The sequence below is a fragment of the Alternaria rosae genome (assembly GCF_020736505.1).
Source record: "Alternaria rosae strain MPI-PUGE-AT-0040 chromosome Unknown BKA58scaffold_3, whole genome shotgun sequence".
In the NCBI taxonomy this organism is placed as follows: Eukaryota; Fungi; Ascomycota; class Dothideomycetes; order Pleosporales; family Pleosporaceae; genus Alternaria; species Alternaria rosae.
In genome coordinates this window covers 3,026,108-3,049,485 of record NW_025763572.1, presented here as the reverse complement: position 1 = coordinate 3,049,485, position 23,378 = coordinate 3,026,108, and the positions used below count along the sequence as shown (strand labels likewise).

The 23,378-nt window shown below is 53.9% G+C and overlaps 7 protein-coding genes across 7 annotated transcripts; 1 reads left to right on the top strand and 6 right to left on the bottom strand.

Annotated features, from left to right (window-relative positions):
* Nucleotides 1-899: 899 nt before the first annotated feature.
* BKA58DRAFT_137582 (uncharacterized protein) lies at nucleotides 900-2,569 on the bottom strand. The gene has a single exon (XM_046164510.1). The coding sequence runs from the start codon at nucleotides 2,397-2,399 to the stop codon at nucleotides 921-923; it is 1,479 nt and encodes a 492-aa protein (XP_046028194.1). The 5' UTR covers nucleotides 2,400-2,569; the 3' UTR covers nucleotides 900-920.
* A 1,962-nt stretch (nucleotides 2,570-4,531) lies between these two features.
* On the bottom strand, nucleotides 4,532-7,285 carry BKA58DRAFT_137543 (protein regulator of cytokinesis 1). Its single transcript, XM_046164509.1, has 3 exons — nucleotides 7,060-7,285; nucleotides 5,839-7,011; nucleotides 4,532-5,791 (listed from the first exon to the last, which is right to left on the bottom strand). The coding sequence occupies exons 1-3, from the start codon at nucleotides 7,168-7,170 to the stop codon at nucleotides 4,769-4,771; spliced, it is 2,307 nt and encodes a 768-aa protein (XP_046028193.1). The 5' UTR covers nucleotides 7,171-7,285; the 3' UTR covers nucleotides 4,532-4,768.
* Nucleotides 7,286-8,279: 994 nt separating this feature from the next.
* On the bottom strand, nucleotides 8,280-10,908 carry BKA58DRAFT_381229 (alpha-L-rhamnosidase). The gene is made up of 4 exons (XM_046169993.1): nucleotides 9,962-10,908; nucleotides 9,683-9,907; nucleotides 9,429-9,631; nucleotides 8,280-9,380 (listed from the first exon to the last, which is right to left on the bottom strand). The coding sequence occupies exons 1-4, from the start codon at nucleotides 10,521-10,523 to the stop codon at nucleotides 8,334-8,336; spliced, it is 2,037 nt and encodes a 678-aa protein (XP_046028192.1). The 5' UTR covers nucleotides 10,524-10,908; the 3' UTR covers nucleotides 8,280-8,333.
* A 412-nt stretch (nucleotides 10,909-11,320) lies between these two features.
* BKA58DRAFT_467889 (Vps16, N-terminal region-domain-containing protein) lies at nucleotides 11,321-14,076 on the bottom strand (the record flags this gene model as incomplete). The annotated part of the gene is made up of 3 exons (XM_046175081.1): nucleotides 11,321-13,709; nucleotides 13,767-13,873; nucleotides 13,938-14,076. 3 exons carry the CDS (start codon nucleotides 14,074-14,076, stop codon nucleotides 11,436-11,438), a joined length of 2,520 nt encoding a protein of 839 aa, XP_046028191.1. The 3' UTR covers nucleotides 11,321-11,435.
* A 229-nt stretch (nucleotides 14,077-14,305) lies between these two features.
* On the bottom strand, nucleotides 14,306-16,502 carry BKA58DRAFT_137519 (kinesin). The gene is made up of 3 exons (XM_046164507.1): nucleotides 16,276-16,502; nucleotides 15,656-16,224; nucleotides 14,306-15,605 (listed from the first exon to the last, which is right to left on the bottom strand). The coding sequence occupies exons 1-3, from the start codon at nucleotides 16,421-16,423 to the stop codon at nucleotides 14,535-14,537; spliced, it is 1,788 nt and encodes a 595-aa protein (XP_046028190.1). The 5' UTR covers nucleotides 16,424-16,502; the 3' UTR covers nucleotides 14,306-14,534.
* A 578-nt stretch (nucleotides 16,503-17,080) lies between these two features.
* BKA58DRAFT_137477 (uncharacterized protein) lies at nucleotides 17,081-21,443 on the top strand. The gene is made up of 3 exons (XM_046164504.1): nucleotides 17,081-18,510; nucleotides 18,652-21,283; nucleotides 21,339-21,443. The coding sequence occupies exons 1-3, from the start codon at nucleotides 17,404-17,406 to the stop codon at nucleotides 21,404-21,406; spliced, it is 3,807 nt and encodes a 1,268-aa protein (XP_046028189.1). The 5' UTR covers nucleotides 17,081-17,403; the 3' UTR covers nucleotides 21,407-21,443.
* Nucleotides 21,444-21,480: 37 nt separating this feature from the next.
* Nucleotides 21,481-22,982, bottom strand: BKA58DRAFT_311983 (aldehyde dehydrogenase-like protein; the record flags this gene model as incomplete). Its single annotated transcript, XM_046167357.1, has 2 exons — nucleotides 21,481-21,940; nucleotides 21,994-22,982. 2 exons carry the CDS (start codon nucleotides 22,980-22,982, stop codon nucleotides 21,481-21,483), a joined length of 1,449 nt encoding a protein of 482 aa, XP_046028188.1.
* Nucleotides 22,983-23,378: the final 396 nt, after the last annotated feature.

The window sequence follows — 23,378 nt, the reverse complement described above, 5'->3', positions numbered from 1 at the left end:
GCCGCCTCGGAAATGTCTCGTAGGCCTTCGGGCAAGCCATTTGCTCGATACAAACATGTAACACGAATGTGCCGGGTCGTGTACCCCCCACCCTCGCGAGTCGAATCTGGCGGACGGGCGTCTATCGGCGAGACCCGGCATTACGGATGCCGGGTGGGGACGGGACTTGCGAAAGCGAGAAAGAAGGCATGTCCCCAGCTTTTGCGGAAGCGAGTTATCGTGACGGGGACAGGTCATTCACCGGACGGAAGGTGGAGTAAGGGCGACCGTTGCGCAGCGGAAAGAGGCGACGCCTGCGTGCATGCGACCTGTGACGTCTTGTTCCGCAACCGTGTGTCGTGTGAGTGTGGAAAGCAGGTCACGGGTCCCGATGAACCACCGAGACGTGCGTATCGCCGAGCGACCTCGCGCGGCCAACCTTCCCATGACTGACTTGACTCCTTGGTCGAGAAACTTGCTTTGACGATGTCTCGCGACAGAAATATCCACGACACGTGCGACCCCATGTCGCGAGTATCCGCAACCAGATCCAACGGTGCGGGCTGTGACGTTGTCCTATACCAAGACCAGGAATTCTGCTCGATTGGCGGCTCCACTAGAATCCGCGAGCGAGCGCGCGCTATGCCAAGGCAGGTGATGCGATCCTCGGAGACTCTGAATCCGGGATCGTCGAGCTTGACAGGGCTGCATGGCGCGTCTGCCAATGACCAAGGATCGAATTCCTGCTGTACATTTGCGATGCGCTACGTGGGTGGAGCTCGACACGACATGCTTGCATGCATGCATGCATGCGACATTCTTGGTTCGTGTCGTGGTCGTGGTGAACGTGTCGAGGGTACCGTACCGAGTGCTGCGTGCATGCCCAACCCAGCCTGTTGATGCAACAAGACGGCCTGATGAAATTGCTAGCCGTAGCGCATTCACGCAACGGTAACGGGAGTCCATCTAAGCGGCACACCGCTTGCGCCGTGAAGGGAAGGTGCTTTGCTAGACCCAGGCTTTCTTGGCGGCAACCAAATACGTGCCTTGCCGACGGCCTTTGTGTCGAGCTTGCCCACGCGGCGCATGTTCATTTCGAGCACAATGACACGGAGAAAGTCGCTATTCTCGCGTGGCTCGCGCTGCCGGACGGTAGGTGCGTCGTTTGACAGGACGCGTCCTGCTTCGGAAAAGGGATCCGTGGAGCGACTCCGGCGCGACTTTTGTGATCGCCCTCGGCGTTCGTATGTCTGCATTTGGATCATCGGCGCGTGGGGTTCGGCGTCGGCATCGAGAGTAAGAGAGTCGTGTAAATGCATTGACAACTCAGTCGGTGAGATTGGTGAGGGCTGTGGGTTGAGGTATCGTCGCAATTCCGGTGACGGCAGGCCTTCGACGTGTTTCGGTCGCATCTCGCTTGTGTAGTTGGGTGCCAGCAACGACCGAGTAAGGAAGTCATCCGGCGGAACACTGGGAGCTGTGAAGTTGGAGAAGGACTTGGCGGCTGACTTGAGTGCTTGGAGTGATGCAGTCAGATTTGACTTGAATGACCTAAATCGTTCGTTTGAAGGTACGGGAGTGACGGTCTCGTTGATGTCTGTCGCAATAATGTCCTCGCACTCGTCTGGACCAAAATGAAGCAATGGATGGTCCAAGACGCAATCTTCCTTTGGTGGTGAAGAGACAATCTTCTCCCTGCGCTCTGGCAGTGACTTCCTACCCAGTGAATCCGGTGTACTGAGATTGTCCCAATGCGACGCGAACGACGGGTCTTCGTAGTCCAGGGAAGGCGGTAGGGTGGATATTGAGTCGCTCGAGATGGACCTAGATGTCAAGAAAGAGTCCTTCTCTTGCTCCATGCTCAAAACACTGCTGTATTCATCGTCCGACTCGTCCACGCGACCAAGAAGCAGGTCCATGGGCGAGCCGACAAGTGAAGGCGGAGTGTCAGAATCGTCCTGCTTCCACTCCTGTATCAATTCGTCCATGGATATCCTCCGTTCGGTAGTAGTGCGTGGCCGTCGGCGAGTGGGCATCTTGGGAATAGCGGTAACAGCCAGCAAGGCTGCAACAGCCGGTGGTAGGGCTTTCGCATCGTGGCTCTGTGAATTGCGAGACGGTCTGCCTCCATTCTGTCCCCTCATTCTCACCGTTTGTGTTGAAGTTGCCGACTTGATGGGCGTTCGAGGAGGAATAACGACGGGCTGTGACATGGTTGTAGCCTCGGTATGTGAGAGGGACCCGTTCTTATTCATAGATTGCGTGTTGGTTCCCACTGTGACCGGCATGACACTTCTCGGAGAAGGACTGGATCGCGTTCGCGTGCCCATCTTTTCAGGCCTGGAGCGGGAGGTGCGTGAAGATGGCGGAGACGAGTGCTGGAGGTAGGGAAAGGACCTTGGCGAGTACATCATTATCATCGGCTTGGGCCCTGAAGGCGTTTTCCCCGTGACTAACAGCTGGGACGATCCAGGTACGGCTGGTGCTGGCTAGGCTGAAAGTGACGTGCGGCCGTCGGATTTCTTTACGTTATTGCTGGTAGGCGATTGGACGGGTCTGCAAGGGCAAGTCGCGGGCGACATGAGACTACAGGGTTTACGTGTGCCGAAGATCGCCGACGCACTGCTCTGCTTTCGCACACGAGGGTAGGCAAAGTCAAAAAAGGCGAGGATGCTGTGAAGAAGTAAATACTATGGTGGTGGACTCGAGGCGGTTCTTCGGTGGTGATAAGGGGAGGATGACGACGTTGGGGTCTCAGGGTTATCGGGCGGCGATAAGTAATAAGGGCAGCGTGGGAGTCGACATGTCGGCAGCCTCCCTATCAAGACACCAAAAGCACACACCCAGGCCGTCTGCATCCAGGCACGTTTCTCGGACCAGATACTGGCGGCTGAGGATAAGACTGCGTGGCCTTCTGCCAGCGCCACGCCTACTGCTGCGCTGATCACGCTTCACACGAGCATACCAGCTCTCAGCCCCGGTCGGTCCCGCATGCACAACACTCGAGCAGACGTGATCGCCTTCGGGCATCCCCTGATTGGCCCTAGCCGCCACCTCCGCCTCCGTCAGCCCTGCCGCGTCGTCGCCCCACGCCGGTGGTCTTCTGGAAGCCATCCTATCGTGGAAACCAGAACGCAGTACGCCATCACATGGGACGTTGGGTCTCATAACCTTTGCAATCACCGTCTTAGCATTCACTCAAAACTCACACTAGCGCACATCCCGTCATCATGACTCCCTTCACCCGCACCTCACATCTGCTAGGCATCTACGATGACTGTAACGTGGCTTGCAGCTAGGAGTCTGTATGCATGCAGCGCTCCCCGCGGCAAGACCGTCGCATGCCTGCCTGCCTTCCGGTCATGGCTGGCTTGTGTGGAATCGCTCCGGGCCTGTCAGATGTGCTATCCTTATCTCTGTGCCAATATCTCGCTACCTGCCTCTAACTCCATCTAACCACATCCAACATGTGTCGTGCAGCCCGGCGCCGTCTTGCACGCTAAGCCGCGGATTCCTGCGGGGTGCATGCCCGCTGCCCTCCACTGTCGAGCAAAAAAGCATGGTGTATGTGGAGTGGAGGAAAGTCTATTCCCACTGTGCCACTCTGCACACTTCCCATACCGGCCCTTTTCTGGACACCACTTCGTCATTGTCGTCATGTCGTGGCTCTTGGAAGGTAGTTCACGGGTAGGTAGAACGAAGGGCACGTGTCCTTGTGGGAATTTAGTTCGAGATTGAGGCTCCCCAACGGCCTTGCATAATAGAGCTCTGTCACAGTAACTGCACCTGCTGCTTCGAGCTTAAGGGATCTCTTGTGCGAAAGAGGAAGGAACGGAGTGACCTTCTATCGTGTACCCAAGCTTCCCGTGATCGTCTTGGCCCTTGGCACCGACCCGCCATTGTGCGCTTGCATTGTTTCATGTCAATCATTTTTACTCGCACAGGAAGGCACCAGTTTGTGTTGCTTGCCGCCTACGTGACCGCCTTTCGTCAATCTGGAGATTGTGTACAGGACTGTGTATTCCACAACGCATAGTATGTGATATATTCCATTGTATATTGCTTGCTTGTAGGCATCCAATGCATCACAAATCTCGGCGTTCTAGTGCATCAATCACAGCATGGTCGCACATATTTTTTTTTTGCAATGTTCTGGATTCTGTTCAATCGTAATAGTACACGTCTCCTCGCCAACACACAGATCTACCTTCCACTCACAGAAAGGAGGCCTTATGCACCATTCTCTCGCTTCATCCTCGCACAAGGAAATTTGGATATGCAAACGCGCAAACGAGGCACAAGCAAGGTAGCGCATGGCGCGCTATCCAGATATACGCTTCCGAGGTCGCCAACGCCGGATGATCCACAACCCTACCGCTGAAAAAGAAGAAGCAAGTGATATGAAGAAATAAAGAGCCACCTGGGCAGGTACATGCTGCGTTACCCAAAACAGGCGCCGCACCGGTCGCATTGCGGGAAGTGACATGCAGCGCACAACCCTGTCCAACGCTTTCTAAGTACGTGGCATGGCGTGGCGAGTATCCCAGCCCGCTCGTGCGTGCCGTTGCGGCAGCGAGGATGAGTCGAAAAGAAGAGAAAATTTTCAGGGTCCAGTAACGCCGAGCCGCAATATATGCACACACGAATTACAAGGAAGAGCAATTAACAAGGCTCGGTGAGCCGGAAAGTGATGAACGGCCGTGGCGGTATAAGCGTCGTGGAGCATGACATGAAACCATGCAGTCGTGTCGACATGAGAAGAAGGGTCCAAGTGGATAGGGCACTTCACTCAGTACCCGTCGCCGTCGGTCGTCCAGCCCGCTTCTGAGCCTTCAATAACGCGTACCATGCGACCGTCCTGCTCGGTCAACAGTTCGCCCGTGTCGACGCTCCGTATACCGCGGACCTTCTTGCCTTGGATTCCCCGCGGGCTGGCAACATGGCCGCCCTCGGGTGTGTAACGCTTCATCTGCCGCCGGTAGGCTTGGAAGTCGACTTCTTCCTCTGGTACTTCGTCGGATTGCTCGCTGAAGGTCTCCCAGTTCTCGGAGCCGGATTGCATGGTCATGCCTGTAGCGGCTGTGCCTGTGGATGAGGTTTGCGATATTTGTCTGCTGCTAGCGGATGATAGTGATGGTGGTGGGTATGTGGGTGTGTAGCCTCCTCGCATGGTACGTCCCATGAAGGATCGGTCGTCGTAGGGGTCCTCTGGTTGTACGTTGCGCACGATGCTTTCACTGCGGTCTCCACGGTTGAACTCGAAGCGGTTCATCGGTGTTTCCATTGGTGATGGCTCTGGAGGCACGAACAGATCCTTCATACGTGGGGGAGGAGCCATGGGTGGCGCCATCTTGCGCATTGTGGCCGAGTCTTCTCGCGAAAGTTGGGGTCGTTTCTCAGGTGAGCTCCTGCCACTTGTCGTGCCATTCAGTCCCGCACGAGAAGGAATCTTTGAAGGACTCTTTTGGGCAGATGCCGACACCGAAGCACCAAAGTTGGGACCCACCGATTGCGCAAAAGTGTTACGGGACATGCTTGCTGCGGATACGCTCTGGCCAAAGTTTGATACGGGAGTCTTCGACCGGCTGGGAGGCGCACCGCCACGGACTGTGCCGGCACGGCTAGGCGCCGCGGAGGCTCTGCCAACGGTCGCTGGTTTGGTAGGCATACCGCTGTTGGAGGGTGTCTTTGCGCGAGGTGGTGGGGCTGCCTTCTGCGCGGCGGCGTATAGTTCGTCGAGGTATCGGTTGCCGTGGACGAGGAAAGGACGTCCGTATTCGTCTTCCCAGCTCTCGAGGGTAACTCTCAGATCCTGTCATGTGTTAGCTCAGTTCTTGCTTCTTGACTGGGGTGTCTTACTGTTTCAATCTTGGGCAGCTCCTTTGCAATGCGCTTTCGCATCTTCTCTTCGCGCAGGAGCTTGCCTGGGTCGCGCCTCTCGCCCTTGTTGCCGCGCGCCATCAGACGGGTTGCGTCTTGACTCGATTGTGCAAGCTCATCGCGTTCCTGAATCAGCTCGCGGTGGCGATCGATCTTTTGAAGTATAGGTAGCCGTTGCTCTTTGAGCGCTTCGAGACGTGCGATTTCGGATTCGTGGGCGGCGAGTAGGGCGTCGCTGCAGACGTCGGAGAAGGCGGGCGTGAAGTCGAGCATCTCTTCTTCCGAGAAGTAAAGGGCGTCCCATAGTTCCTGGAGTTGAACGCGCGCCTCCTCGACAAACAAGTGTAGGTTCTGGCGCTTGAGCTCGTTCAACCTAGCCAGTTCATCCTCGTACTCGTTGATGGTGCGCAGGCCACATCCACGGTTGCTGGTGAGGAATTGCTTGCGCTCGCGCTCCTCAATACCCAGGCGATCCCAGAGCTCCTCAATGGTTGTGCGCAGCTGCCCTAACCGTCGCTCGCGACCGCGCTTCTCCTCGACAAGTCGCTCCTTCTTCGCGTTCAATTGCGCGAGATCATCCTTGTGCAGACCAAGTTGTTCAGGCGCGTCGCGATGACATTGCACGATTGCGGTGTCCGTTTGCGCTTGCGGTGTACCGAGTTCCGCCCAAAGCTGGATGATCTCCTGGCAGATGACCTGGACTGTGTTTAGGCGCTTTGTGTATTCCTCGTATACGCGTGTGAATTCGTTGTCAAGCTTGGTGACGTAGGAGGGCGAGATGTCGAAGGAGGGTGAGACCTTGGCGTTGGGCGCCGTGGGCGGGAGTTTGACCTGTACGAAGGACGATTCCAGATGCGACGCATACGACTCTAGGGCTTCGGCCAGTTTCCTGACCTGCTCGAAGCGCTCCTTATGCATTTTGCTGACCGAGTTGTATCGCTCCTTTAGGCCCTGGAGGCAGCGCGTCAAGGGGAAGGTGATGGCTCGGTCGTCCTGGTCGTCGTAGTTGGGGTTGGGCTTGTTGTCATCGAGCGAAGCCTCCATCTGCCGGATCGTCTTAAGCAGGCGATGCGCCTCTTCTGTCATCTCATGTTTCTCATTGGTGACTTGTCGCAATTGGTTGTGGAGCGTCTCCGACAGAGCAGAGAACAACTAGACAGAGTCAGCAGTTGCGCGCGAATACACTTCAACTTTTCTTACCTCTGCTTCGCGCGAGTCGCGCTCATGGCTGGGGACGCCAATGTCGTCGAACAAGCCGTGCAGCTGGCCGATGATAGTCGTGACCTGCTGGGCGAGGTAGCTCGTGTCCATGGTGGCTGCAGACCCGCCAGCGAGATGCGAGGCTCAAACGCGCATGCAATGTGACCGCGTCCAGTGGGGCGGAGAAACTTTGCGCGAGCAATGGGATGCGGTGTGATGAGTCCTGACTCTGACGTGGTAGTGGATAGTAGTGGGGAAGCGAGAATGCAGGCGGTCGCAAAAGGCCGAGCAAGAGGAGAAGGCGTAAAACGAGGGAATGGCTCAAACCGCACTCTACTTGTATGCCAGGCCGATGCAAGGAAGCAATGCTCGAGATGTGTATACACAAGACGCAAGTGATGCAATGCTGGGGATGGGCCGCAGATCAGAGTCAAGCGGGTGGTCATAGTGGTTTGCGCGACACTATTTTGGAACAATGCGCCAAGCATACCGTTGGCATAGCGACGTCCCGGGCGCGTCGATGTAGCGCGCCATCACGAGAACGCCTCGTTTCACACGATCGCCCTCCGCCACTCAGACGCGCGGGGTAGGCGGTACAGCATGGATCATACTGGTAATCTGCATGTCAACATGACCGGTATTTGCTACATTCCCAGCTGGTTATACCCGTGCTATACGCTGACCTGGACTACCCTTTACTTGTTGCCTCGTTGCCTGGCCGCCTGGCCACCTCGTCGCCTTTAAACTTCTGTCAAAACACTACTACCCTGAAGATACTGAAGAAACACGTCCAATGCAGGACGACATCCTGTCCGGCTTACTGTACTCAATATGCCATCGTGAAGGAATCTGGTAGTGGGCCGATGGTTCCCTGTTTCTTATCCGCTGACAGTCCGGACCCAGAAAAGCATCCTGCACCATCGTCAGCTATGCCGCTTCCCGGCAGCTGAGATTTCTTTTCCATACCCGTTGCTATGTCGACCTCATATAGGCGCGTGTAATAGTTCTTGCGCTCTAACGCAGTTCGTGTACGGGCCTTTCGCAACCTGCTTTGCGCTTTGCTGAAGCCGAGGAGAAGCAAACGTCTCGTGTTCACAGAGGCTGTTCCGTATCAGCATGGGATTACACCAGGGTAGTAGGAGATGTGAGCCGCGTATCGTCGCACCGACCACAAACATACTATAACCGGCTCAACCAAGACGTTGAATGATTATCGAGGTAAATCCACTCGTTGAAAATACCATTGAAGCTTCTCTTTCAATCATCTACACCCTTCATCCACACCTGAACGTAGCCGTCCACCTCCCACCCTTGACATCCTTAACATCCACATCTCCCTGCCCAGCCATAACCTCAACAACAACATCCCCACTCAACCCCTCCATTCCACTCATAACAACCCGTCCTGCACATTCCAGCACCGGCATCCTCACTTCGCCCACCGTGCCCTCCGGCGCCTCCAATTCCAACATTATACTATCGTTCAACATTTGCGTCCTCGCGCCAAAGAACCCCAAACTCGTCCTGAAGCCCGCATCCGCAAACTTGAGATCACCGAGTGAAGGCGCAATCCGCCATGTTGCTCCACCCGCGGTGAGTAACTGTACACCGGCTACGTATTGTGTGAGGCTGGATGTAGGTCCTGTTGCCCATCCGTGTGCGTGGCTGATGCGCGCGTCGTTGTTGTAGGGCGCGTAGTGGAGTTCGCCGGTTGTACTGTATCCTTCGATGAAGGTGGAGTTTGTCATACGTGGGTCGTCGAGCATGAAACCCCATTGTAGTCGCATCAACTCCAATGCTGCAGTGGTGTTCTGCGCAAGGAAGTGCGATTGCAGTTCGAAGCCAGAGATGAAGGGCGAGATGGCGTCTGCGGCTTCGGGGGCAGGAGCGCCGTACGGTGTCCATCGCGAAACCAGATTCTGAGAGATCATACTCGTTTGCGTGCTGTTCACCGTGAGGTTTGCGACGACGGCCCAGGCGTTTCCGTCTTGGGGCATGAGCGTTGTGGTCTCGTTGTCGCGGTACATGCCCTCTTGTTCGTCCCAGAGGAGTTCATTGGCGGCCGTCTTGATACCATCAGCGGTTTCTTGCCAGGAAGAGATGTTGGCGGTGTCGTTCAGAGCTGAGGCGAGGTAGATGCCTTGGTTGATGGTATAGTAGAGGATGGCATTGGCTTCGATGTTGTGGCCGCCCATGCCGAAGCGGAGCCAGTCGTTGGGTGCAGTGACGTTCATGAGGCCGCTAGAGTCGATGTTGGAGAGGGAGAACGATAGCGCGAATTTGTACTTGTCCCATAGAGATTTGAGGTAGTTCATGTCGCCCTGGAGAAGTGGTCAGCGAGTGTGGAGGATTTGATCGAGAGAGCTTACGGTGTAAAGGAAGTGATCAGCGACACCAATTAATGTGTAAAGGTGGTATGTGAACGATATCGCCTGGGGAGGGAAAGGTCGTCCAGCATATGGAAGTAGACCGTTCGTCTCGTTCTGTACCGCGAAGAGCGAGTCCAATGCATTCTCAATGGAAATGACATCGTTCGTCGATACCACGACACCGGGGACTGCTATCGCCATGTCTACCCATAGGTGTCAGTACAAAATTGATAATGGGGGAGTAACCAACGTACCGCCAGCCCAAACGAGCCTGTCCCTCTTCGCTCCATCAACCAGCGCACTCTTGCCATTAGTGATGGTATAGTTATTGTACCAAGTAACATTAACCGGCGACTGATCGTCCTCACTCGAGAAGCCTTCTTCGCGCAAATGAACAAGCGCATTTCCAGTGTCTGGCTCGATAGTACAGATCTGGTTTGTATACGCTCCGGCATACCACACGCGATTGAGCAGCTCGTCTGTAACACATCAGTCACCACATCTCATGACCAGGAGACCTAGGGGAAACATACCATCACAATGGAAATACCCCGTATAATTCCCCAACGCATCACCTTCCCAATGCGGCATGGCAGTATAATGCACCTCCGCGCCCGTCACCTCCACACTCCCCGTTCCATTATGAACTAACGTCATGTACCTAAACCCACCCCTCACCTTCTCCTTCGGCGCTGTATACCGTCCCGTACCATTGACATGGAACCAGAGCGTCTCGTCCTTTCCTGCATCAGCCGTCGCATCACTGCTCCGGTTGCTGACCCATAACGAGCTCTCGGAGAAGGTGACGCCGATGTATTCGGAGGAGGACGAGTTGACGGAACCGATCGTTACGGTGACAAGACCCGCGATGTTGATGCCAAAGTCGTAGGCTGTTGCTGCGTCGCCGGTGAAGATTGAACTGCCGTTTGTGCTGGTGAGGCTCTCGGGGTATGTGACGGATCCGTTTGTGCTGTGCACGGAAATGGGGTGGAGGGTTCGTGATTTGGGCGCGAGGATGTATTGTGAGTAAGGTGTTGATGCGAGCGCGACAGGTACCACAGCCGCGAGGCTGACTACAGACTTGGAAAACCTCATCTTTTCGGGTATGCGACGTATAGCGACAGGATCTGGAATCTCCAATCCTACAACCCTTTCTAGCTCTTGACTATCGGAGGCTTATGTACCTTTCTCTCCCGGCGTCTCCCGGCACCACAGCCAAAGCCATGACCCCGTTTCGATTCCCACACTTATTTGCCGACTTGAAGATCTCGAGTTCTTCTTCGGTTGAACACACACCGAGATGACGACTTCCTCTCTTTAGATTGCGGAGGCTGCACCTAGCCCCGGCGACCATCCTAGTCATTGCGGGGAAGCGAGTCGTTTTCGCAGCCACTGCGGGTCGGTCTTCTGCACATGGCTGACGCTAGTGTGTTTTTCCTCCGAAGTAGTAGCGGTCCGGGCATGTGCCGGGTGTTCTTGCCTCCACGTCCCGATGTCTTGAAAATGGGAACGAGAAGGCTAGATAGAAGGCTTCCAGAAAATAACTATGAGGAACACAACCGGGGAAGAGCGGCATAACTTGCTTCCAGATGTTAACTATGATGAATGCGATGAGGGAAGAGCAGGATAGCATACTTTCAGAAATTGTCTCTGATGCATACAATGAGGTAATTGGGCAGGAATTGATGGAGGAGCTGCTGCTATCCTGCAGCCTACAACGAGGCATGGCGAGGTAGTTTAGAGGAACAAAAAGGCATTGTAGCTGCCTATGAGATCTTTGCAAAGACACGGAATCTTTCTCACACATGCGGTAGTCGGTAAAGAAGAGGTTTAAACGAAGGATTTGATCGCATTTTCATGTACAGGGCGAGCACTGATCGTAAGAAGTTGTAGTCATACGTGAACATCGATTCAAACTCTACACAGAAATGATTGCTATACACCGGCCCATATTCATATCTAACACTGCGCCAGTCATACACATAACCCGACCACAAAGCCAACACCCTACCTCTTCCCCTGCGGCAACATGCCCAACAACCTCTCCACCTCCACCGCCGCACTCCCCCCAGCCTTATCCCTAATCTCCTGCAACAGCTCCCTATCCTTCGCTTTAAACGCCTCCTCACCCGCCTTAACCATCAACCCACACTTGATCCACATATCGACCCTCTCAGGCACCGTCAGCGTCGTGCACTTGGGGATAAACACACTCGCCACTCTAGTGTTTCCCGCACCGAGAACCTCGTTGAAGAAGGGCTCCCAACCAATCGGGCTCTTCTTCTGCTTTGCGAATTCTTCCAGCTCGTTCCAGTGCCGTGCTGCGACGAGGGCGCGGAGGCGGATATATGTATATGTCTTGTCGTTGATTTTAAACTCTGACTGCACCTTTTGGGCGCGCTTGTAGTGGCCTTGGCGGATGAGTTGGAAGATTGTCTCGTTTGCTGAGAGGCCAATATAGGTTTGACCTGGTAACGAGCCTGCAGGTGTTGGGTCTCTCGGACCGTTGAGGTCTGTTTCGAACTGCGTCTGAAGACGGAGCAGTTTGGCGGCATCGTCGATAGCTTGGCGCTGGAAGACGGCAGCGCTGTCGCGAGAGTCCTGGAGGTACTTTGACGCTAATTTTAGTTTGTCTTGCTGGGCTGAATGGCTTTCCTGAGCGATTGCTTCGGATAGAAGGAGGTTCGAGCCGTCTAACCTCCTATCGTCTTGGTAGTAGAGATCCTTCAGTAGCTCGCGGTCTTGGTCCCAGGCTGACGACTCTACTAGAGCTGTGGCGACGGGTCGGCTGTTGATGACGCGGAAGAAGGAGGCAAGAGGTAGCTTCTTGCGTAGATGTAGAAGAACATGGAAGATGAGATCGGTATCGCCGGACTCAATCGCCTTGTCCAGGGCAATATTGTCCTCCTTCATGTTGAGTAGCAGCGGTACTTGCTTGCCGGCTCTGGGTTCGTAGTTGAGGAGTTCGGTCGCCAGTCGCACGCGACCTTCATCGTAGGCCGCCCGTGCAATCTCTTCGAATGAGACACCGGGCTTGCCATGCAGTTTCTTGACTATGAGACTGCAAATCTCTTCTTCTGGGTCAGTCGACACGCGCACCTTTTGCTGCGCCCAGTGTCCATGGATCTGGTTTGCTGGAAGATGCAGATACTCGGCTATGCGCAATGCGAGAAGATATTCGCTGCGATTCGTAAGACGCTCAACGAGCTTCTCAGGCGTCATGCGGCGATACTGATCGTAGCTCAGTGGCAGGCCAACCTCATAGAAGCGTACGGCGTTCAGAACTCGTAGTGTGTCGCACGTATCGACAAAGTCGTCAGACGAGTACAAATCCAGTACTGACTTTCCGTACGAAGCCGCTTTTAACAGCGACTTCTGCCAATGGATGTTGTACTCATGCGCAGCGGCCTTGATGCATGTATCCACCGCCTCGCCCAGACTCGGTCGTATCAATTGTATAAGATCGTCTGCCTTGGGGCTCTTTTGTTCTAGTAGCGAAGACGCCTCTAGCAGATTTGCAGCAGGCGAGTCGGAGCCTAGCCTGAAGACGTCCACCGCCTCATCCGGCACCTTTTGTATGAACTCGCAGACGTCGTTCGTGAGGAGTCGTATGCCATCTACATCGGGCAATAGATGCACCCAGGTGTCGTAGTAGAACTTGGTCGCGGCACTTCTAGGGCCGATCAGGTGTACTTCGTCTTCCCAAGCTAACGCGACAGCATTCGAGCCGCACCATTCCATATCCTTTGGCACTGTCTTGATCTTGCTGTCGTACTCGCTCAGCTTGTCGTTCCAGTCGCCGCTGACAACCCACACCTTTCCATCCTCCGTGTAGAAGGCCAGGAACTCTGCGCGCGGGCTGACGCTGATGTGCCTGAACGGTCCGGCATCGAAGTTGCGATCTTCTGCCTCGGTTGCATCGACGACGTACAGCGTGGAGCCAATCGCTAGTATGACTTCCACCGATCGCGAGAGCGAGTAGGCAGGCGGTATGATGCTCCATGATATGACGGGTTCGGTCGGCGGTATGGCGAGGAGTTTGGGGCGCGGTTCGGCGTACGAGGTGACTGAGATGAGATGGTTGTTCCCGAGAAGCGCTACAAAGCCGGTGTTGTAGAATTTGCAGGACACCACACCGTATTCGTCTGCGCCGTGGCCGAGGGTGAAGGGCACGAAATCGCCTTGAAGGTCGTAGTAGCAGCGCACCGTTCCGTCCGAGGTGATGACCAGCAGCTTCTCGTCTTCCGACCATCCCAGGCCCTTGATTGTGCCTTTGTCCCACTATTGCCTATCAGTACGTAGTCCTCAGTCTTTCGGCGGATGTATTGGGTTGCATACGTTGATGCTGCGTATCAGCTTGCCTGCGCAGCTGTAGATGTCGATGCTTGATTTGGACGCGCCAGGACCACGGTAGGTGTGCAGCTTCTCCTCATCGCGGTAGACAGCTATGGAAGTCAGTCGCCGGCCACATGTTTGCGCAATCGTCGGCAGACTGTGGGACGTACCTACCTACAGCACCGCTATACGGCGCCCCCACCACATTGTAGTTCTCGAGCTCGAGATCCGCGTCGAAGACAGCCTGGTAGAGCTGCACCTTCCTATAAAACTTGTCGCCGACCTTTTCCCAGTTGGCTGTTGGCTTGGACATGGTTGGGCGCGACTATCGGGGTATCATCGCGCGAAGTTGTCGGAGGCTTGGTGTGCCTGGATGGAGCTTCAAGTTGAGGTCATAGCTCTCCCGCCGAGGCTGCCGCAACACCTACGAAGGTTGCCTTTGAGTAGTTCGCCCAAACACCAAATCTAGCCAAAAACACGCTTTGCTTCTTGCTTGTAGAGCTTTAAGCCTGGTGCAATGTACACTCCAGGGTCTGTTGGAATGTAGCGTTCAGCTCACAAAAAACCGATGTCTTCGCTAATCATCGAACCTCATGGGATATCTTTCATTGTCTTTGGTAACTATATACTGGTATACTAAACTTAAGCACTGTCAAGTCCAACTTGAAAAAAAAACGCCGTCGCTCATGCATTCGTAACCAATCTGTGCGCCTGGAAGTCCGATTTCCTCCGAACCAAGTCGCATAGTCAACATCAAGAATTGCTCCCCACTCAGTGTCCTCCAATGAGCTCAGCAAGTGTTTCACGGATACCGAAGCGATCGACGTCGCTGCCGACCTTTTTGCGGAACATGCCCAAGTCCTGGAGGAACGCCTCCGCTTCGTTGTGCAGCTCCTGCGCCAACTCATCGTGGTCACCTTCATCATAGCCTGAATCGGAGTCATCATCGCTGGCCTCGCCATCAGGAGCAGGCACAGATCCCTCTTTACCCTCCCCTTCACCTAGCCACGACTCGTTCTCGAAGTCCGGCGTTCCAAGCTCCCGTGGTGGTGGCAGAACGATAGGGTTCTTGAGCTCTCCTAGAGCGAGCTGGAGATGGCGGCGCAATGAGTCGATCTCTGCGCGTAGAGCTACGTTTGTGGGACGCAGCTCTTCGACTTCGGAAGTAAGCGCCTTGATCTTGGCAGCGGAGACTTGACGGTTCTCTTCCATGAGGCGCTGCATGAGTGCGACCTGCCTCTGGTACTCATCCAGCTCGGTGGCTTCCTCTCTCTTGCGCTGACTGGCCGCGTTAACACACACCTGTAAACTGCGGATCTGTTCTGACATCTCTGCGATTTGGGCGTCTCGTTGTGCAGCCGACATGCAGTCCTGGTTGACCAAAGCACGTGTGCGGATGCGCTTTGCCTGGTCGGCGTAACGTAGGGTGGAAAGAGTTTCGTCGTAGTCGGCCGGTGCAATGCAAGCAACCATGGCTGTCTTACTGTTACCGCCCAAGGAGTCCTTCAACAACCAAGTCAAGACCGAATCACGGTACGGCACAACCTCTCGTGGTCGCCGTCCCTTGGCACCGTGTCGTCTTGGGTCTGCCAGTGCAGCGATGACGCGACCGAGTGTTGTAAGAGACTTGTTGATTTGCCCTCCCTCCTTCAAGCGAGCTCCAGTAGCCTCTGTCGATTTCGCACGTTCGGAACCAGCGAGGTCGACGAGACGCATACGTGCTGTACGTTCGATGGTCTCATCGGAGAGAAGCGAGTGGGTGATTTGTTTGAGGCGAATAGTGAAGACGGCGTGGGATCGTGATGAGGTGTCGTTCATCTTGGTGGAGGCAGTAGTCCGGCTCTGCACCTTTGTTAGTATGTCGTCTAGAGGGTCATGTGTGGTGTGCCTACCATGTCGCCAATCTTCATCAGGCGCGCAACATCAGCATAGCTCTTGACTTCAGCCTCGGTCAGGCCCTGCACGTATACACCATCCTTCTGACTCTCGCGGATCTTAAGGTAGATGGGCGGGGTCGTCCTCGGGGTGAGCAGATCTCGTACGTGCTCGTTGTAGACTTCGAAGTAAGAGACTTGGACGTGGTAGTTGGTGTTGGGTGAAGGCTCGTGTGCGATTCGATCGAACAGCTCCTCACAAGTTCGCGGAATCAAGCCTGGGTTGTCTGGTGTGCCCATCATGGTGTAACTCTTTCCCGATCCCGTCTGGCCGTACGCGAAGATACATGTGTGGTATCCTCCGAAGTTGTGGTCGAGGAACTCCTCACCAAAAGAGCGGTAGACGTCTTCTTGGTGTGCGTAGTGCGGATCGGACTCGTCGTGCGACCAGTATGAGCGATCGAACGTGAATTCCTTGTCATCCAGGACACGGCGTCCGCTGTTTCCGTTCTCTTCTGGCGCATACAGTGTTGTCTTTTGTGTCGCTGGGTCCATGCGAATTAGGCATTTCGTACCCTTTTCTTTCTCTATAGCCTTTGTTAGTGTCTATACGTATCAATTGGGTACTATGATCCTACCTCTCGGCACAAAGGCCCTACATCTCACCACCACCTTGACATTGCCGGGGTCGTCGTTCATGGGCGCGGGTGCTGAGAGCGTCTGAAGATACGATGCGTCGGATGCGCGCATGGAAGGCGCAGAGGCGGTTGTGTGTAAGGGATACATTCTGTAGTCCAAGATACCGTTTAGTATGAGGTAGCAAGAGTCCAAGAGCTGTTGCGACCGGTGAATGTACAGCAGGTGCATAGGCGGTGTTGAGGTGGAGCACGGATCGCTCTGCCCATGACTCGTGGGCCATTGTTTGGGCCGTGTCAACACGCGGTTGCCGTGTGCGATCGATAACACGTCACTGCCAAGCACCCCACTGACGCGCGCGCCATCACAGCGCGACGCGACCAGACCAAAGGGGGTGTCTAATAGCTTCCGAGATCTGCTGGGGAAGCTTGCACTTGGTGAGAGCACATCAGATAGGGTGGGTTCAACTCGGATCTGTATCTAGGTACGTACCGGCGAGTACCAACAGCATCCCCCGCCTGTCGACTATGCACACGACGCGACAGGACAACCTGGCCAAAAGCAAGAGTTAGTCGGCATCAACAGACGGTGAAGCTGTCTAGACGCATGCAGTGCTACTCTGGTATGAGCATCCGGTGAAGGATCAATGACTATCAGTCGGATACCTTGCAGTCACCAATGACGGCTTTCGTCCCAGCGCCTTCCACGTAACATGCTCCAGTTTAAGTCGCGTTCCCTCGTCGATACAAGACATCTGTCTTTTGCCCATAGCAATCTTGTACGGCTTCATTTTCGTTCCGACACGTTGTTGGACTGATGCTGTCCACAACGCACTTTCGGCCGGCTGTGCATCGCGGTAGCGACTAAATTTTCCACCTGAGGCGGGCGCAAAATGTGACTGGTGTCGACCCTGCGACGTGAACTCTAACAATGCAAGAAGCAGAACTCGACTCAACCTAATATTCATTCGCGCGCGATTTGCTTACCATCACTCATTTAATGAGAACAGGCATCCAGCGGTCAGATTTAAAACCAGGATACCTACGACGGCCTGTCCACACCTCGCTTGAGGAGCGCACTACCAGGAATGCCTATCACGCCCGCGCAAGATTCACTTGCTACCACCAGACATGGCTACTGCTGCAGTACTAAGTCTCTTGGACGAACACACCCGACAAGTAGCTTTTGATGGCAGCCTGGCGAAAGTAAAAGCTGCATCGGGAATCGACATCGGCGCACTCGATATCTGCGTGCGACTCTTGCCCAGCGAAATCGCCGATGGAGAGACTGGAAGTACTCCGCAGCATGAAGAACTATGGAATACCGTGCTGGGCCGTCTAGTCGATCAAGGGTCACCGGAGAGCCTCTACGAGATTGCTGAGATATGCTTCACCCACGGCTCGCATGCCGCATCTCTTCTCAACTCCAAACTCAAGCAAAGCCTTTTCACCCTAGCCACGAATCTATCAGCTGGACAAACACATGTGGAAAGCATCGAAACAGCAAGAGCTTATCTCGAATTCCTAAAATGCTCCTTTTGGATACCTGCCGCGTCTTCATACATGGTCGACTCGCAATCTCTCACTCTCCTTTCGAGCTTCATCGGCATCGAAGGGCTAGATGATACTGCACACGATACTTTATCTGCTTTCTTTTCATTGCTGAAGAGCAAAAGAGAAAGGTCGCCCACCGATCTTGGCGCAGTCATTGATCAGTCAATATGGAACAGACTCAATGCACTCGACATGGCATGTTTCGCTGCTCGATCTAGCAAGATCTACAGGAGTTGGTTCCAATGGATATCGCTTGCCGCTTCCGCTGGGATCAAGTTTACATGTGTGAGCACCGAAGAATACTGGAGAAAGCTTAGACTGGGTCTTGTGAAAGGCCATGCAGATCAACGCAAATACTGCCTTGGGATCATCCGCCAATCTTTCTTTGCCACTTCTGAAGATATCGACACACCTACCATGCGATACGAGGCCAGTGGCAAAGAACGGGAGCAGTATGACCTTTATACGACCCTATTTGAGACCATCGTGCTTCATCGGTATTCTGGCCAGGTCGAAGATTGCCTGAAGTCCATGACGACGCTTCTTGGGTCTTCTTCGGCAATAAATCCTTCTAGAATCACTCCCGCGATGACAACGACTCTACTTACCGCAGCCTTGAACCCATTGATACAGGAGAGCGTTAGGAAGATGATCGGCCGCTGGTACATGGACTTTGTTATCGAAGTAAGTAAACATCCCCTCTGTCCTCATAACCGGTATCGTTGTTGTCGGTATCGTACTAGCTACGCAACGAAACGATCTTCATGGGCAAAGCCTACGACTTGCTAGAGGCTGATCTTGCTGATGCTAACCTTGAATTTGCAGCGCCGGGGTGACTTGAGTGGCCACATAAACTTCCTATTCGACGGTTTCCTCCCTTGGGCGACGGATGGTAGTCTTTTCACATCGACTCTCACTGCCACACGATCATCAACGACGTGCGCTCACGGTGACGCACTCGCTACAGTCATCTCGCGCTTTGTATCCGATACAGAAGACAGTCCATCATTCGTACCTTCAGTTGACTATGCCGTCTCAGAAGTTGGAGTGGACAACCGCAATGGCCGTGCAATCATTCTTGGGATCGTTCGTTACCTCGTAAACGCCGGCGGGAGGATGTTTCAACCAGCGATACTGTACCTGATGCATGGCCTCATCGAAGGCCTGAAGACGCGATACGAAAGAAGCCCACAGCATCACAAGCTGGAAATATCGGAAATTACCGAGATTATCAGCTTGTCACGCTTGCCTGGGATGCCTGAGGTAGCAAGTGACTTGCACAGCATTCACTGCCAAAAGCTGTGCGATCTTCTCGATCCTGATCTCGAGTCGAAAGGTGTAGCTACTAGCGAAGTCCTGCGGGCTAAATGCCGAAAACTGGAAGATCCAGTGGATCAGTCTGCGCTCCAAGCAACCTTTGGCACAAGAGATGGCGGGCTACCTACTATGCAGTCTTTCATCAACGACCTCCGCGACTCAAAACATAGCTGCATACAAGGCTCAGCCTTTGTGCCAGCGTGCAAGAGCGTGCTGGAGCTCCTCGACCGCACTGAGCTAGCCAAGATCGACGCGAACGAGCTGCACACCGTGTTGGCAGCTCTATGGGAAGAGGCTGAGATTCGCGACTTCATCAGACCGTTTGCTGTACACCTACCTGCTCTACTATTCCATCCGACATGCATAGAAGTCTGTGTTAGACACTGGCGGGAGAAAATTCCCTCAGATTCAGACATCCATCTCCTGCTCTCAAAAGCCATGAGACGACTCATGAAGCTATCCAAGGGACGTTCCTACATTCTTGCAATACTTGCTCGCTCGTTACGCAAAGCTGCATTTGCAGACCCATTTGCAATCAAAGTTCTCCCCTTCGGAGAGTACATTGTTGATTTTGTCAACGATCCAGCATCAATCAGATCAGAATTTTTGTTTGAGGTTGCCGCTGCCGACAAGCTTCAACAATACTTACCGCATCGAACATATACATCGTACTACGGTATGCGAGAATGGCACGCATACGCAGCGGTCATAGACCTTCTGCATCGTATACCGAATGACCCGGGTTGCTCAAATCCAGATACTGCTCAGATTATACTGGATGAGTTGATGTATTCCTGGGGGGATCAGAAACCACCGGTCGCAGTCAAATGTCCATGGAAGAACACTCTTCAACTGCAGGCAATATTGTTGATGAGTCATTACTGTGCGGAGGACATACTTGTGGAGCATTATCTCGACCCTCTCACTCGTGCCTTAGTGCTAGAGTCATGGCCACGATACCGCTATCTACTCGAATGGGCCATCGCCCGCATCTACCGCCAGTACCCGGAATATTCCCCACGTATCTTAAAAGAGCTAGGAAATCTGGAAGAATACAGCCCTATCCATATCGCGAGTTTGATGAAGATTGGTCTTTTAGTCGCGCCATACGAAACTCAAGAGTTTGCCGTAGAGTTCATTACACACCTGAACTCCTACTCCGCCAGTCCCAAGGTCCAGATCCGCCACGAAGCAAATTTCGCGTTTCCCATCGTATTCGACGTAGCTGTCGAGAAGGGCTGGAAGGGAATCACCGAGAATCCTGCATTCGCAGGTATGAACGCATTCATCCGCCGACTGGACAAGTTCAACGCTTCTCCATGGACGATAAGAACACTGAAAGTGGACATCCAACAAGATTTCACCCTTACAGGCATATTCCAAGGCCGATATCTGTCGATCGAGACGCCGGAACCAGAGGTCGTCACTCACGAAGACTTCGAGGCTCTCGAACGCGATGATCAGTCAAGTCATCTAAATCCGCCACCTGCACGCATAGCACTCGGTAAAGAGACCAAACCCAGCTTTGACGTCGTTGTACCAGCTACAACCACCCCAGTCCCTGCCACCGCAGAGCCAACCGGCCAAATCACCCTCCAAACCAAAGCCGGCATTGACCTCGACAACCTCCACCCACCCGGCGGCCCACCCAGCATGCAAAACGCACGCCCCGCATCTGTCATGCTTGTTGCATCTCTTATCGACAATCCCACTAACCTGGGCGGTCTCTCCCGTATATCTGAATCTTTCGGTCTCGAAGCTCTCTACATCGACGACCTTAAGAAGGTCGCGCACAAAGACTTTAAGGCTACCAGTGTGCGATCGGAGAAGCATCTTGCTATCAATGAGTTGAAAGAAGTTGGTGTGCCGGCGTTCTTGCTTGATGCAAAAAGTAAAGGGTATGAGGTTGTTGGTATTGAGCAGACAGATCGGAGTGGCATATTGGGGAGCGAGCATAGTAAGAATGATGTCGTGAATCGAGAGACGATTGAAACGGAGGTCAGAAGCCAGGATATTGGTACGCTACCCAAGAAGTGCTGTCTTGTGCTAGGTAGTGAGAAGGAAGGTATTTCCGCGGAGGTGCTGGCTGTCATTGATCGCAATGTCGAGATCAAGACCGTAGGAGTTACCAGGAGTTTGAGTAAGTTTCAACTACACTGTCCACATCAAGAACAACGTACTAATTCTGTCAAAAGATGTGCAAACCGCAGGTGGCATCGCACTCTACGAGTGGTGGAGAGAATGGGGCGGCAGCAAAGCTTAAACCACAACAGAAAATATCATCGTTACTTGCTGAATGGTAAATCATTTATCGCTTTGATAGCATACCCTATCACCCTACTCAAAAACCCTCTTCCAAACCCACAAACTCCTACTATTCGTATAGTGTCTCAATCCCTCCATCCCCCACTCCATCCCCACCCCACTCTCCTTGTGCCCCCCAAACGGCACTCGAGGATCAACATCGAAATGCGAATTCACCCAGACACTCCCAGCTTCTAACCTCCGTGCCATGCCCTCCGCGCGCTTGATGTCTTTACTCCATACCGACGCGCCCAGCCCCGTTCTGAGCGCGTTCGCTCGGTCGATGACGTCGTCTTCGTCGCGCCATTTGAGGAGCGGGACGATGGGACCGAATGGCTCTTCTTGTACGATTGAAGAGTCTTCGGGTGGGTTGTCGATGATGGCGGGGGTGATGAAGTAGCCGTTTTGGGGGGTTGGGGTTACGGTGCCTGAGAGGGCGGTTTTCCAGTTTTGCGCGGGGATCTGGGCGTACATGTTTTGGACTTTGTCGAATCTGGGCAATGTGTCAGTACAGCGATTGATTGAAGAGGATGGATCTGTACTCACTGCATCTTGTTCTGCAATGGTCCTACCACCACGCCTTCTTCCGTGCCAGCACCAGTCTTGATATTGCTCTTTGTAAACTCAACCATCTTATCCCGGAACGTGTCGTAAATGGCTTCGTGGATGTAGATACGCTTCGTCAACATGCATATCTGGCCCGAGTTGAGAAAACTCAGCGTCGCGATCTTGGGCAGGCATTTATCGATATCCACGTCTTCACACACAATCGCAGCGTCGTTTCCACCTAACTCCAGCACATACCGCTTCAGCGTCTTCGCACAGGATGCTGCGACCAACTTGCCTGTTGCTATCGATCCTGTGAAGGCGATCTTGTCGATACCAGGGTGCTCTGTGATCCAAGGACCGAGTCTATCGTCTCCACTGAGTACCTGTACGACGCCTGGTGGGAACACGGTCATGGCCAGCTCGCCGAGCTTGAGGTCGCAGTAGGGTGTGTACGGCGATGGCTTCATGATGAACGTGTTTCCTGTGATGAGTGCTGGACCTAGTTTGCCTAGACCTAGCAGGATAGGCCAGTTCCAGGGTACGATGCCAGCGCATACACCAATGGGTGGGTGGGTTGAGTAGATGGCCTTTTCGTCATCTTCTTGCAGGATTTCGTCTTTGATCTCCATTGTCGCGAAGGCGCGTAGCCATGTCAAGCTGCTATCCATCTCGGTTCGGGACAGTGATAGCGGTTTACCTTGCTCTTCGGTGAGGAGCTGCTCCAGCTCATCGCGGTGATGTTCTATCGTGTCGGCGTACTGGAGGAGTAGATGTGCTCGCTGGGAGAAGAGTGTGGAGCTCCATGATTTGAACGCTTTGCGCGCTGCAACTACGGCAGCATCGAGATCTTCTTTCCTGGCTACTGGCACTTCGTAGAGCGGTTGGCCGGTGGCTGGATTGATGGAATGTCGCGTCTCAGGAGCTGGGATGAGCTCGTTGTTAATGATGTTGCCTGGGTAGGCTTTGGTGTCGAGTTTAGAAGCCATCTCGAGTTAATCGATCTTTGATATCTTTCAAAATATGGATCGAACTATGGGACTGCGCATCCCAACGGCACAGTTATACGCATAGCTACGGCCAAGTACTGATGACTGCATCAGAAGTGGGGTTGACATCGTACAGACGCGGGGTAAGCCTTGCAATACGAGCTGTCTTCCTTCGCACATGCTCGGCGACTATCTGATTCGTAAAGTCTATATTGTGCTTGCTTGGTGTTGAGGCCCGTCGCGGTTCCTTGGGAACGATGACGCAGTGGGCCAGTGGTGCACGGATCCAACCTTCGATCGCGGGGACGCGACGCGTCTTCAACCACGCTCCAACACCACTTCATCACCAAGGCCATCCTGCGGCACCACTCGTCGCTACGTTAGGCAACGCGCAAG

What these genes read in the sequence shown, in the direction of transcription:
- BKA58DRAFT_381229 (XM_046169993.1), bottom strand. Translation starts at nt 10,523, where the DNA reads ATGAGGTTTTCCAAGTCTGTAGTCAGCCTCGCGGCTGTGGTACCTGTC. An exon ending in GGGGTATTTCCATTGTGATG is followed by an intron (nt 9,908 to 9,961) that starts GTATGTTTCCCC and finishes GATGTGTTACAG; the next exon opens with ACGAGCTGCTCAATCGCGTG. An exon ending in CAGGCTCGTTTGGGCTGGCG is followed by an intron (nt 9,632 to 9,682) that starts GTACGTTGGTTA and finishes ACCTATGGGTAG; the next exon opens with ACATGGCGATAGCAGTCCCC.
- BKA58DRAFT_137582 (XM_046164510.1), bottom strand. Translation starts at nt 2,399, where the DNA reads ATGATAATGATGTACTCGCCAAGGTCCTTTCCCTACCTCCAGCACTCG.
- BKA58DRAFT_137543 (XM_046164509.1), bottom strand. Translation starts at nt 7,170, where the DNA reads ATGGACACGAGCTACCTCGCCCAGCAGGTCACGACTATCATCGGCCAG. An exon ending in GCGACTCGCGCGAAGCAGAG is followed by an intron (nt 7,012 to 7,059) that starts GTAAGAAAAGTT and finishes GACTCTGTCTAG; the next exon opens with TTGTTCTCTGCTCTGTCGGA. An exon ending in AGCTGCCCAAGATTGAAACA is followed by an intron (nt 5,792 to 5,838) that starts GTAAGACACCCC and finishes AACACATGACAG; the next exon opens with GATCTGAGAGTTACCCTCGA.
- BKA58DRAFT_137519 (XM_046164507.1), bottom strand. Translation starts at nt 16,423, where the DNA reads ATGTATCCCTTACACACAACCGCCTCTGCGCCTTCCATGCGCGCATCC. An exon ending in TAGGGCCTTTGTGCCGAGAG is followed by an intron (nt 16,225 to 16,275) that starts GTAGGATCATAG and finishes CAAAGGCTATAG; the next exon opens with AGAAAGAAAAGGGTACGAAA. An exon ending in TGATGAAGATTGGCGACATG is followed by an intron (nt 15,606 to 15,655) that starts GTAGGCACACCA and finishes ACAAAGGTGCAG; the next exon opens with AGCCGGACTACTGCCTCCAC.
- BKA58DRAFT_137477 (XM_046164504.1), top strand. Translation starts at nt 17,404, where the DNA reads ATGGCTACTGCTGCAGTACTAAGTCTCTTGGACGAACACACCCGACAA. An exon ending in ACATGGACTTTGTTATCGAA is followed by an intron (nt 18,511 to 18,651) that starts GTAAGTAAACAT and finishes TTGAATTTGCAG; the next exon opens with CGCCGGGGTGACTTGAGTGG. An exon ending in AGGAGTTACCAGGAGTTTGA is followed by an intron (nt 21,284 to 21,338) that starts GTAAGTTTCAAC and finishes TTCTGTCAAAAG; the next exon opens with ATGTGCAAACCGCAGGTGGC.